Consider the following 13,447-nt stretch of genomic DNA (forward strand, 5'->3'; position numbering starts at 1 on the left):
TATCAAAATTAAATCTATACCGCCCTTTATCGATATCTCTTTCTTTATCAATTACTAAAAACCCATTTTTTGACCGGTTCCAAGCCTCGTTACATATTTCTTTAAACTTTTCAAATGACATAAAAGGTGTCACATGATCGTGATATATATGTCTTAGGTTTCTTTCATCCTGTCGAAAAACCATAAGAAAATTTGCATTGTTACGAACAAGTTGTTTAGGGATTTTACTATACGTCTGACTCATATAAAACACATCGATGTATTGTGCCGACCCATAGTAAAGTATTTTGTTATGTTATTTTGTTTTTCACATATTACATCGTCAAATATTATTGAATTAGGTTCTGTTTCTTCAGGTGCTACAATAACATCATTATCACTGTAAGGATGGTAACCTATTCCTTCGACATCGGCTAATAAACTACTTAAAAATAAATATTTAGGCTGATACAAGGATTTTGAAAACACATATATATTTCTGAACCTCAATCCGCTAGGGTCAAACAAAAGGTTAAAAACTGCATTGGTCTTACCAGAATTTGAGGGAGCTACAACCAAACATCTAATATTATTTGGGAGAAGAGGACTATGTCTCCGTTTTGAATTAAAATCGACTACATCACCAATTAAATGATCAAAATTAATTACCGTTAACTTCCGATCTTGTTCTTCAGCATTCATCTCCGCTACTGAATGTAATTTAACAACGAAATTTATTTTATAAGATCTTCCTTTGTTATCCACGAATCCTCTTTCTTATCAAAACCCAACCAACGAACTAACAGTTTATTACCTCTTTTCTTTAACACTTTTTCTACCAAGTACACATTGCCATACTTGATTTTACTAAGTTCTTCCGTATAAAAACTACCCTTTACTATTTCCCCCTTCCCGTCTTTAAGAACGAACGTTATAGGTTGCGTCATTTTTACTTTACAGATTGTAAACACTTCATTCGTCCAATTCGGAAGATATCCTTTCGCAAATGTCTTTTTATACTTACTTATCCTTACCTTATCACCAACATTAAATTTACTTGCAACCGTACATCGACGGCGCTTTTTTGCAGTTTTTGATAAATTTATCAGCAATTTGCGTTCGTTTTTATAAGAAACATCTTGAGGTTTTAAACCTGTAGACCTGTGCACCCTATTATTATAATTATTAATCAATTCATCTAATATTCGTGTCCAACGGTAATTACCCTGCTCGGTAAATTTACGCCACATGTTAGATTTAAGGGTTCTATTGAACTGCTCAACTATTGACGCCTTTTTATCAGAATATGTTGAATAATGATTAATATTAAATTTTTGTAGTAATGATTTCAATTTAGAATTAAACCATTCCCTACCGTCATCCGGTGAAAATGTTTCATTTTATGTTTTTGAAATATCGGCTCAAGCACCTTTACAACATCATCAGCTTTTTTACTCTTCAAAGGAAAAGCAAAAGCATATTTCGAAAAACAATTTATAAGTGTAAGAATATATTTATATCCGCTATTAACTTTAGAGTATTCATTCATTTCAACTAAATCAGCTTGGTACAAATCGTCTATACCCTTAAGTTAGACAGACCTTGTCAAAAAATTTCTGCGGGCTTGCTTGTGAAGCTCTTTCGCAATACCTGCTTTCATGCTCATGGTTCAGCGTCAAATTATTTTTTTAAATGCTGACCATCGTTTATATATGCTAAATGAAATAAATAAGGATAAATAAAACAAACAATTATATCATAGTTATTTATTTACATTTTTTTATGTTCGAACAAAAAATATGAAGTTACAAGTAATATACAAGATAAAAATTCCACTCTGACAATCTGTTACGTAAATCTTCATATTCGATAACAACTGGTAGATTCAATTTTAGAACGTCTGTTTTATTACCGAAGTAATTTTTTTTTTATAATCTCAATTATCGATAACGGAAATTTTTTTTTAAAAATAGATAACAAATGTTGCATTGATTTTATCTGGTCTCCTGGAACAAAACCAATTATCCAAGAATCGCTAGTGATATCGAACTTGGATTCAAGAGCAGTTTCTTCATCAGTAGACTCAACTATTTTCGCTGCGGTTTGATACTCTGAATCAGACTCAAACTCAGACTCAGACGAAGATGGAGATGAAGCCGTGGAAGCTCATTGTTTCTTTATACGACTACGATCAGTAACTCTTTCCTAGAACAAATAACGTAAAACATTAGAAAATTATATACTTCGACTACAACTATGAGCGCGCATGAATATGATGAAAAACTACTCACCTTATACTTGTCGTTGGTCAACACGCAGTTCGGCGACGCTTTTTTATGCTCCTTAAACGGTACATCTTCATCCATCCACTCGAATATTTCAACTTTGCACTCTGCACATGCTACAGCATCTAACACACCTGTAAAATAAAATCCCGTTTCTAACATATCATCAATACTAGGACATTTTCTCGTCCATTCCTCGAATGTATTACGTAATAATATATCAAATACATCACTATTTTTAAAATACTATAACATTCATAAATCTCTTTGGCTGTTTCGCATTCAGGTCTACATTCGTAATGAATTAAACAACCGTAAAGAAAAATAAATTTTAAATCGAAAACAAACCCGCATTCAACACATAAACATTTTTCAACGAATTGACGAATATGTAATTTCTTCAAATCAGATTTCGAAAGAAAGCAGAATCTACGACTTAGTACCGCAAACGGGACAAACAGTTTCCAATTCGATTCTCTTGATACGATTATTAATTGTATAGATTTCCAATTCGAATTCCAGCTCCTTTAATTTTTTTTAAATGTTGACAATCTCTCATCATATTCCTCGAGTATATCCTTCTTGGTTTGCGGAATTGGTTATAACTAAAAACAAAAATCTCATTAAAAAATGTTCAAAATGAGTTTCAAAAATTGGCGTATTTCAATAAATATATTCCATACTTAATCTTTCAATATTGTATTAGTATATGAATATAATATGTATACATCATCAAAGAAAACATCAGTTAACTGAAACGGAAAATAAAATAAAACTATAATTTATTAGTTTTAAAACAAATAACATTTATTAAACAAAAAATTAACCTTTTATAAACTTTATCCGCGTATTTTTAATGTAAACAAAACCACTCCTGTACAAAACGAAACGTTCTTATCTACTTTATTACGAAAGATTTTTTCTTTGCAGGATTCGCAATACATATGGCCACAAGGGGAAACTACATAGCTAATTACTTCAATCAAACAAATCTTGCAAAGCAATTTTTCTTTAATCTCTTCATCGCTTAATTTATCGATTGAAATAGCCTCTTCACTTCCTTCTTCTACATTTAAATTTTTATCATTTACTAAGAATAAAAAAGCCTTTGATATCGTATTAGTACATGGATATAATTTGTATTCACCGTCAGGAAAACCATCAGTTAACTGAAACGGAAAATGAAATAAAATTATAATTTATTAGTTTTAAAACAAATAACATTTATTAAACAAAAAAATTAACTTTTTACATACTGAACAAAGAGAAGGTAATTTAATTGAAATTTTTCTTTTGCAGCTATAACAAATAGAATGACCGCAAGGAACGGTAATATATTGTACAACATTTTTCATACAATATCGACATAATATAATTTCGCGACCTATTAAATTAACTCCTTCAACTAATCCATAAGTATGTTTTGAATTAACTATATTATGAATTAACGAGTCCTTTTCAACTTTTAACATAAATGTGCCACAATTCGATTTTATCACTTCCCTTTCGCTAGAAGTATGTATTACTTTACATGATTTTATCTCTATAGAAGGATTAGATCTCCATTGTATTGTCACTCCACGAATAGATGCTACATCGATATTCAAATTCTTACTAATAATCGAATAAACATCACTTTTGTTCTCAACCTGAAAAACAAAAAAAATTTTTATTTATTGTAAAGATTTATTTTAACTAATTTAATCTAGATTAATTAAAATAATAATAATAATTGCCTCTGTATAAAGTCTATCGATGGTAACTTGCGTCGTAACTCGTGTCGGATAAACTGGTTCCGGCGACGATGACGATGAAGATGAAGGAACGATATAATTTGGTTCAACAAGCGGTGACACCAGACGATACTGCTGGTTACCGCTATCTGACAATGACGAATTTGTAATAAGAGGGATGTTTTCATCATCACTACTAGCCCAATCTAACCGTCTGAATGAACGTTCAAAACTTAACTTCCTCGCTCGCGGACGAGCAGGAGAAGATAATTGATTTTCAGGCATTTCCTGCAAATGTAGGTTGTTGTTGAGACCTTCAGGAAATATTTCTTGCGACATCTGAAAATAATTTACAATACACGTAAAATCATCATCTTATTTTCCTAAGTAATATATTAAAAGAAAGTAATATATTAAAGAGATAAAAATGTACTTACTTTATGAAATTTTTGACGGATATAAAGATATATTCCAAAATACCATGCCGTTTTGATTATTTGTAAACCTGAAAAAGCAACATCATTTTATTTCTTATAACATATTACTTACAATTTTACATATGAATATACATAACTAAAGAAAAAAATTATCTTTCTAATATTAATCAAAACATAATATTTAAAATAAATAATTCTTATATATATATTTATTAACAATTAATATATTTTTGGAAAATTAACAATTACATATGCAGTTATTATTTAATGCTGGAATTAATCAAACGATGATATTATTTTTAAATGAATAATTATTTTACTAATATATAATATTAACACAAAGATAAAATATTATTTTATATTAAGTTATTTAAATTTCGTTTCATTTACCTTAAATAATAATAATGTTGATGATGAAAAGAAATTCTATAAATAATAAGTAATAACAAGTATTCACTAACAATCAGAACGTAATAATAACTGGCAAAAATTCGGCGGGTTTTTATACAAAACTGTTAATCTTGTCATTGAGATAACTGTCAAACAAACAAATAAGTATGACGCAAATGAATTATCAAGAGATAGCTTTCAATTTTGTAAACAAGGTTAAAGCAAAGTCAGCAAGCACGTGGCAAATTTTTTTGATGACGTCAGCAATTTTTTTTGGATCACGTGATAGTCACGTGATTTTTTTTTACCTTTGACCTTGTCCTAGAATCGGGTGAACTTTTGGCCGCTGTCCCAGAATTGGCATATGTATACTACTAATGTGTACAACGATGAAACCGATACGATTTAGAGTTGTTTTTTCTGCACCATCGCTGGTTAACATTTCGTTAATATGGTGTTGTTCATCAACGGTGGAATCGTTGCCCATTTTTAACAACACTACCGTATCATCATCATCAAAAAATAAGTCTGCTGACACTGTTAGCAACATCACAGCATCGTTACCTTCAGAAAAAGCAATGGTTAACATTGCTAATACGAGTTTGTCATTACCTAACGTTACGTTAAACGATAATATTGAAGAAAACCGGCGTGCATGTTACATCATTACTATGTTAACATAACGTTACATATACATGATGATGATGACTGATGTTATTACGTTAACATAATGATGATGGATTTTTAGAAGTAAAAGTGGAGGCGGTTACCCCCACCACGTCTACGGTGATATAATATGGATGGGACTAAGAAAGTTATCTTTGACCTCGCATTCGTAGTTGAGCAACGGTCATGGAAGGAGTTATCGAATATCACGGCTTCCTCGGCAACCGAGGTGAGTTTATAGTTAAAGAACTCGCTGTTATCAGTGACAGCGGATGTTACATGATCATACATTTTCGTTCACTGTACCCGCGCACAGAATTAAAATCGAAATACAGGCTGAAGGCCGCTTGGTTAGAAAGAAACTATCACAAAATAGATTGGGAGTACGGTGACGTTGTATACAGCGATGATGTTATGAAGAAACTTTGTTCACAGTTCTCTACAATATACACAAAGGGGTTGAAGAAATCTGAATTTTTGCGTCGATATCAAAACGACGTTCAAATGATACACCAAAGCCGAATTACAACGTAACTTGTCCGTACCATAAACTACATCCAAGCGAAAAATGTGCTTTACAAACTGGATGTTTCTACATAGAGTGGTTGAAATTGTGTAAAAAGCCGTTAGATTTGGTCAGAGAAGCGATCGTTTGAAAATACAAACGTAAACAGCAAAGAAGAATTGGCCAAGAACAGTTTTTACTATTCCTTCAACGATTTATGCATAAGATGTTTTTGGTGCAACGAACCGATTAACACGCACAATTTACCACAATGTAGGAAGTGCATCAAGGAAAACATCCCGCTGTCAATAGAGTCTATCGTACCTCGAAGAGGGCTGTCGCTGTAGAGCTCAGCTGCTGACGAAACCACAGCTTTAGTTGGAGGTCTCAATTATAGTTGAAGCCTATCTTGGCTTATTGCCGGGAATATTATTTATGATTGCTTTGTGATCACATAAAATCATTCGTAAGAAAAAAAGGTAAAAAAGTATAAAATAGGAAAAACTGTATAAAAACCAGTTCGAGTGTTTTATAGTAAGCCTATAAGGGAGCGATTTCTCTCATGTAAAAAAAATTCTCTACGCGCCGCGGTTGCTACCTCCAGGTTGGTGTGGAAATGCAACTGGTAGAAAGGTACATTTTAAAGATGGATGTTGATATAGTCGCATTGGTTTTGGTTATTTCTTCTATCGTCGTGTAAGGACGTTGCGACATCTGATTAAAATTGTAAACGCGGCGTTCGATAACCTTTGTTGGATTTAGCATACAGTAACATCTCGACAAGTTTCGTAGAATTACAGGATGTGCCGTTTCCGGTTACATACGATATTAAAAGTGCTGAGAAAATACGTAATCGTTTCTTAGAATTACACGATAGTAGTCGTTTCTTAGAATTACACTTAGTGTAACATGAAATGCCGTTTCCGGTTTCTTAGAATTATACGATAGTAGTCGTTTCTTAGAATTAAATTTTGTGTAAAATGATATGCCGTTTCAGGTTACTTACGCAATTAAACTGCTGAAAAATACGTAGTCGTTCTCCTTAGAATTACACGATTAACTCTGTTCAAGGTTATTCGTAAAATGACACCAGGCACGTGGCTTCAACGTCGGATTAGGTGTGGCACTTCAGACAGTTGTGTTCCTATTAGTTGTGACGTGTGTGTGACGTCAAGTTCAAACTAGTCGTGTTTATGTATCGAAGTTTTCCTGTTCAAACATGTTCGAGATCGACCGGAAGCGTAGGCATTGTAGGAGGGGATACGAAGGTCTTGTATCTGTGTTGCGCATGCGCAACCGCTTTGAATCCGACGTTGCGATTAGTCGATAGGGTGTCAGTCTGTACGCATACACACACGCACACACACACACATACAGCTGGTACTGCGTTACTACTAATTCTACTGATGGTCGCTAGAAGCGTTAGTGTCGCAACCGCCAGCTCAACCTTAGGTCATGTTCGTCAGCTGTTCTTCAGTCGCGCGTCACACTTCGCACTGTTAACAACTTTGGGTCGCTACGTCAACGCACGCATGCGAACACACACGCAGCCGCAGCCGCAGCCGCCTCCTGGTGAACGAGCCACGTCCGGGTGCTGGAGTAGCGGGTGACACCTCTTGGTGCAACGGCCACGACGACCATGATCATACTCAAGGTACGTCCATACTTACTTAATGATGGTGGCAGCAGTAACGGTCTACGTGATGCGCATGTGTGGTCGCTTTTAATCCGGCCTGGTATGTATTTATATACCTCTAATTATTTTTCCGATCTATAAAATTTAAAGAAATAATATTTTTTAGTGCTACATTTATTTATTGCAAATAAATTTGTAAGATAATTCTGTTATATATATATATATATATATATATATATAAATTTACATTTCATACAATCATTTATAGAATTATTTAAATAAACTTATTAATACTGCATAAACTCAAGGTGGTTATTTCTTATTCGATTAAATAAAATTAAAAAAAGAGTATAAACTATAACTTTTTCTTCTGTTACAATGATACATATTATATATCACGTTTATATTAGATGTGGGGGGGGGGGCGTTAAGAGGCTTCTTTTTTTTATTAACAGATATAAATTAATTGTTGTAAACTTTGTGTTCATCATTTATATTTCATTCCTGGGTGTAAATTTACTACTTTATTTGTAATAATACAAATTTAGAGTATTGTGTGTGTGTTGCGTGACGCTACTGTCGATCGTCGGAATCTTTTAACACAGATACGCACACACACACACCTAGATATTTTATTTTTTATATACAGGCATCATATAAACAATGTCTTAATGCTGAATGAATGTTTACGCGATATATTACTGGAAGTTTACGAACACACACACACACACACACACAGAGGGAGAGAGTTTTGCTTTACGATAATTAAGCACATTCCTATGTTTGTGATTAGTGTTAAGTTTTATGTAGGCTCGTGTCTGCAGCGGTGCTGGTAGAAGCAATAACGGTCTACGTGTTGCGCATGCGTAACCACTTTGAATCCGGCGTTGTGATCGGTCGGTAGAGTGTGGCGCCTTCGCGCCTACCACTGTAACGGACGTTCAAAATAGGACCCTCAACCTCAGGCCATGTTCGTCAGCTGTTCTTCTGTTGCGCGCCACACCTCGCACTGTCAACAACTCGGCGCCGCTACGTCAACGCACGCACGTGAACACACACGCAGCCGCAGTCGCCGCCGCTGCCTCCTTGTGAACGAGCCCGGTTGTTCACTTGTTGACGTCTCCCAGTGCAATGGCCATGACGACCAGGGTCATCCTCGAGGTACGTCTACATTTTTATTCACATACACACACACACACACAGATAATATATTTCATTTTTCACAACACTTTTCATTGAATACAGAAAAAACGGAAAAGAGAAATTCCAACGGGGAAAAGGAAAATTCCCACAGGGGAAAAAGGAAAAGGGAATTTTTCATGGAGAAAAGGGACATTTACACGGGAAGGAGAAAGGGAAAGAAATTCCCACAGTGCAAGGCGTACTTTACACGGGGAAAGGGAAATTCCCACGAGGGAAAGGGGAAACTGTAATTCCCACGCAGGAAAAGGGAAATTCTAAGATGAGTGCATGTTTGTGTGTGTAGAGATTGATGTGACGTTAAAATTCATAATTTATTATTTCACAGCTTATGTAGAACATTTTTCACTCATTACATTAGGGAACCGCTGTATCCTATTGGTCAAAGTGGATATTTCCGTTGAAATCTGAAAACCAAAATTTTTCGTGACCACAATACTTCCTTTACTTCGAACAAGGAAGTAAAAATAGATACAATTTATTAAGCATATTTTTTGGCCGAACGGAAGTTGGAACCGTTATTAGAAAAGACTCGAATAGGTATACTTTACGTAAAATAAATCTTCTAAATGCTGCAATGAACGACTGTGAAGTCAGATCAGAAACTAATTCTAAATGAATAACTTTAGTAGAAAGACATATGAATAGTGCTATATAAAATTTACGTAAAGTCTTACACGTCTGCCCGCCATTTCGAATCGTAAATGGACCGCGCCATAGTCTACTGCGCAAGTAGAGCTTGGTCGGTTGGTTTTCTGATACAGAAATATTACGATTTTCTTGATTACCATTTAATTTTTGTTTTGTATCTAATTTTCTATTTCTGTTTTCATTTGTTACATCTGACTTCAAAGTTTTCATCGGTTCATCTATTTTAATGCTACCGAACTGTCCCATCATTCCTGATCCTTTCCGTCCTTGGACATGAGATTGACCTCTCATATCTTTTACGATACATTTATTTGATCTATAACATTCTTTTATGAGTTGCTGAATCATCGATTGATTTAATAGTTTCGATTATTTTTATTTTCTTTGGTATCAATTCATCATCTGCTTCTCCATCTGTGCCCTTTCCATAAATAATTCGATTTATTTTGAGTGATTCATCGATATTACAGATACAAACAGAGGTAGTTATTACATGTTTATCTGAATAGGTGATTCTTTTTCGGTTAATTTTTTTCTTTTTCTTATTCTTCTCTGTTTTATAAATTAGGTGTTCGGCTATACCACTTGTATTAATATTATTAAGAAACGGTAGCTGTGTATAACAGTTGCACATATTCCTGGCTAATCCCAATTCATTAACTTCAATTCCGACTTTCATTTTCTTACCATCTGCTTCAGATATTTCTGCAGCTTTATCATTTTGGTCTTTAACTGGCATTCTAACACGTCTTGGCACACTGCCACAGGGTTGACGTAATTTCTCTTTTTCAATTGGAATGATTTTTTTATCACATATTAACAGATTATCATTAACTTTCTTTTTATCATCGATTTCTATTTTAAATTTTTGTTCGATATCATTATCACTAATTTTAAATGATGATTACTGTTTTTATACATTTTTAATATTGCTATAACTAAATTTGTTACTTTATTTTCTAAATTACTCATTGTACAATCTTCCTTATCATTAAAACATTTATCATTAGTACGTTTTCTATTATGACTTACCATCTTAATATCACAGCTATTAGATTCCTTACTATTTTCATTTGACTTTCTATAAAGTATTTTTTAATATTTGAATATCTGTCATCTACTTTTGTACTTACAACAATATTCTCATTCTTTTTTTATCATTCAATAATAAATTGTGATTTGCATCTTTAGTATTTTGATTGTTATGTACTTCGTTGTTCATTTTTAATGGATCTCTTTTTATATCATCTTCCGTCAATTCGTCAACAATAACTTTATAATAATGACATAATTTGACTTTCTAAATGATTTTTGTTGTAAAGGTTATTCAATCGATTCTTAACAGTTATATCATCGACAATAAGTTTTAATGGTAGTGTACTAGTACTTCGTTTTTTTTTTAATTGTTGGATTTTAACAGATTTTTGTAAACCATCTTGTTTAACAACGTATTTTTTTTTCGTCTTTGTATTTACACTGTTATTAGAATCATTTGATTTATTGTTAGATGTAATATCTGTTCCATTTGGAGCTGCTGTACTCATTTCATTGATAACATCATCGATTGGTGATGTTTTTGATGATTTTTTGAATATCTTCAACACTTGTACTCGACGATAAATCAGCACTATTTCACGACTTGAAGTCATCGAATGTAACTGTTTAATTTCTTCAATATTCCAGAAATTCTCGAGTATAGTTGAGAGATTTTCATGAGCGTTACGAACAAGAAAATATGGCAACAGTATTGTTGCCCTTAATGTTATTAGGAAGGCGACTACTAAGTATATATCCTAACTTAGTTTCCTGACTAATCGAATCCTGGAATTTCGAGTGAATTTCCCTGGGAAGATAAGACTCAAATAGAATTGAGCTCCAATCAGTATGTCAGTGTTATTTGCAATGTTCAACTTGGGATCTGCTAGAAATATATTACGAGGAAGATTAACATTAGAAATGTCAAATATGGTTGATGGAAGGCTGTCTGATAAATCAGCACATTGCACCTTGAATGAAAAGTTCTTATATTGAGTGTAATTTAAGTGTAACACTGTCTTTAGACTGAGATAATGAGTTATTTATGCGTGAAATGGGGAGACCATTTTTAATGAGTTTAAGTCCTAATTTTGAGCAAATTTATCTCTGCAAAAATTTGCCTGGCTATCAAAATCTAACAAGATTCTACACGAATGATGATTACCATATATCATTGGTGTTACATATGGCTGTTGATAAAAGTATTTTTTCGTTTGACTGATGATTAAATGAACAGTAGATATTATTTTCAGGATTATTGCTATCTAAATTAGAATCATTAATTTTGTCCATGTGGACGAGTGAATTATGTATTTTAGTACAAATCTTACATAAATCTTTTTAGTAACATTCATTAATAGAATGGCATTTATTTAAACAAATAAAACAATAATTATTATGCTTCAAAAATTCTCTGCGTTCATTGATGGACAGATTTTAAAATTCTTTACAATTTTGTAAATGACGGTTTGACTTACACAACAAACATTGATTAGAATTAAATTTTGAATAATAATTAACATTATTTCCCTTAAATAGTTTATTAGAATTCAAGGGAAAGCGTTTGTTAAAAGATTTGGTTGGATTGTTATAACGCTGTTCTTCGGTTTCGTTTTTTGTTTTCGCTTGCATGTTTGAAGAGAATCCATTAATATCTTCCAGAAATTGACGTCTCGAATTAAGAAATTCTATAAAATCTTTAAAGGTGGGAAACCTTTCATTAGAGAATTTTTTCTTCCATAATCTTGAGGTATTGTAATCCAATTTTGATGTTAGAAGTTGGATGATAATAAATTCATACTTGTTTACAGAAAGTTGCATTGCTTCAAGCGAATTCACATTTGAGGAAATTTTATTAATAAATTTGGATAAAGTATCTACGGAATTTCTTTTTATAGAATTTGACTTTAAAATACGTTCACCATTATGAAATTCAATTTTATATTTGTAATCAAATCGTACCTTGATAATTCTAGAGTAATAAAATAATTTTCGTTATTTACTGGCAGATCTTAATGATAGCTAAGGCTTCATCCTTCAAAGAAAAATGTAGATAGTAAAATTTTTGAATATTAGTTAAGTCATCTCTATTATGCATTAAATCAGTAAATATATAAAATAGTGCTGCTACTCTAACACATTACCTCTAAATACAGTTATATAAATGGGTTGTTGTTGTGTTTGTTTAAATATTGTATTTGAATTAATTTCTTTATTAGATGATTTTTGTTCATTATTAGTATTATTTATTAACTGTTGTAATTTGCATTCTGTAGTACATAAGTTTTCCTCGACTTGTTTCTGACCCAATGATAAAACATCTTCTTCAAAATCCACTTCAAATTTTGATTGAATGATGTCATTCTTGCCTTGTAAATCAAGAAGATTCCTTAACTTAATTTGCAAGATCTGACTATGACCTTGGAAGGAAATTTTTCAGTAATTGTGGCAATTCTAGTTATAGAGGCCTTTACTGACCCTCTTTGTTTAATTAATTGTTTCTTTTCCATAATAATAATAATAGTACTAATAACTTAAATTAACAATGTGAATTATTAATAAAGTAAATTAAATGTGAAATGAATCGAATGATGTTACACAAATGATGAAACAATGTAAGTTAAATGTAATAAATTAAAAAGATATTACGCAAATGATGTTGTAGATCTAATTGTTGCGAATCCTTTTATTGTAGCAATTTGTTGAATATTAAAATTCTGGAAATAGTTTAGGTTTTATCCACAGTTCTGGATGCCAAATAATTCTTCAAAATTGCAGATGATATCCGCGGCCGGAGGACAAAAAATTGTCGAATAATTTGCCGTCTTGGTTTAATAACTCGGTTGGGTTTTAATTATTCTAAATATTTGTTGTTAGCTAGTTCATACAAATAAATAAAAGTCTTGACTTCGAATATAATATAAATTGAT

The 13,447-nt window shown here is 32.5% G+C and overlaps 3 protein-coding genes across 3 annotated transcripts; all 3 read right to left on the reverse strand.

Annotated features, from left to right (window-relative positions):
- Nucleotides 1-713: 713 nt before the first annotated feature.
- Nucleotides 714-1,229, reverse strand: LOC142317681 (uncharacterized). The gene has a single exon (XM_075354233.1). It carries the CDS (start codon nt 1,227-1,229, stop codon nt 714-716), a length of 516 nt encoding a protein of 171 aa, XP_075210348.1.
- Nucleotides 1,230-2,060: 831 nt separating this feature from the next.
- LOC142318201 (E3 ubiquitin-protein ligase XIAP-like) lies at nt 2,061-2,426 on the reverse strand. Its single transcript, XM_075354761.1, has 2 exons — nt 2,271-2,426; nt 2,061-2,184 (listed from the first exon to the last, which is right to left on the reverse strand). The coding sequence occupies exons 1-2, from the start codon at nt 2,424-2,426 to the stop codon at nt 2,146-2,148; spliced, it is 195 nt and encodes a 64-aa protein (XP_075210876.1). The 3' UTR covers nt 2,061-2,145.
- Nucleotides 2,427-3,964: 1,538 nt separating this feature from the next.
- LOC142317682 (uncharacterized) lies at nt 3,965-10,704 on the reverse strand. The gene is made up of 4 exons (XM_075354234.1): nt 10,616-10,704; nt 10,065-10,369; nt 4,435-4,502; nt 3,965-4,336 (listed from the first exon to the last, which is right to left on the reverse strand). Exons 1-4 carry the CDS (start codon nt 10,702-10,704, stop codon nt 3,965-3,967), a joined length of 834 nt encoding a protein of 277 aa, XP_075210349.1.
- Between the last annotated feature and the right edge of the window lie 2,743 nt (nt 10,705-13,447).

Source organism: Lycorma delicatula, chromosome 1 (assembly GCF_047948215.1).
Source record: "Lycorma delicatula isolate Av1 chromosome 1, ASM4794821v1, whole genome shotgun sequence".
In the NCBI taxonomy this organism is placed as follows: Eukaryota; Metazoa; Arthropoda; class Insecta; order Hemiptera; family Fulgoridae; genus Lycorma; species Lycorma delicatula.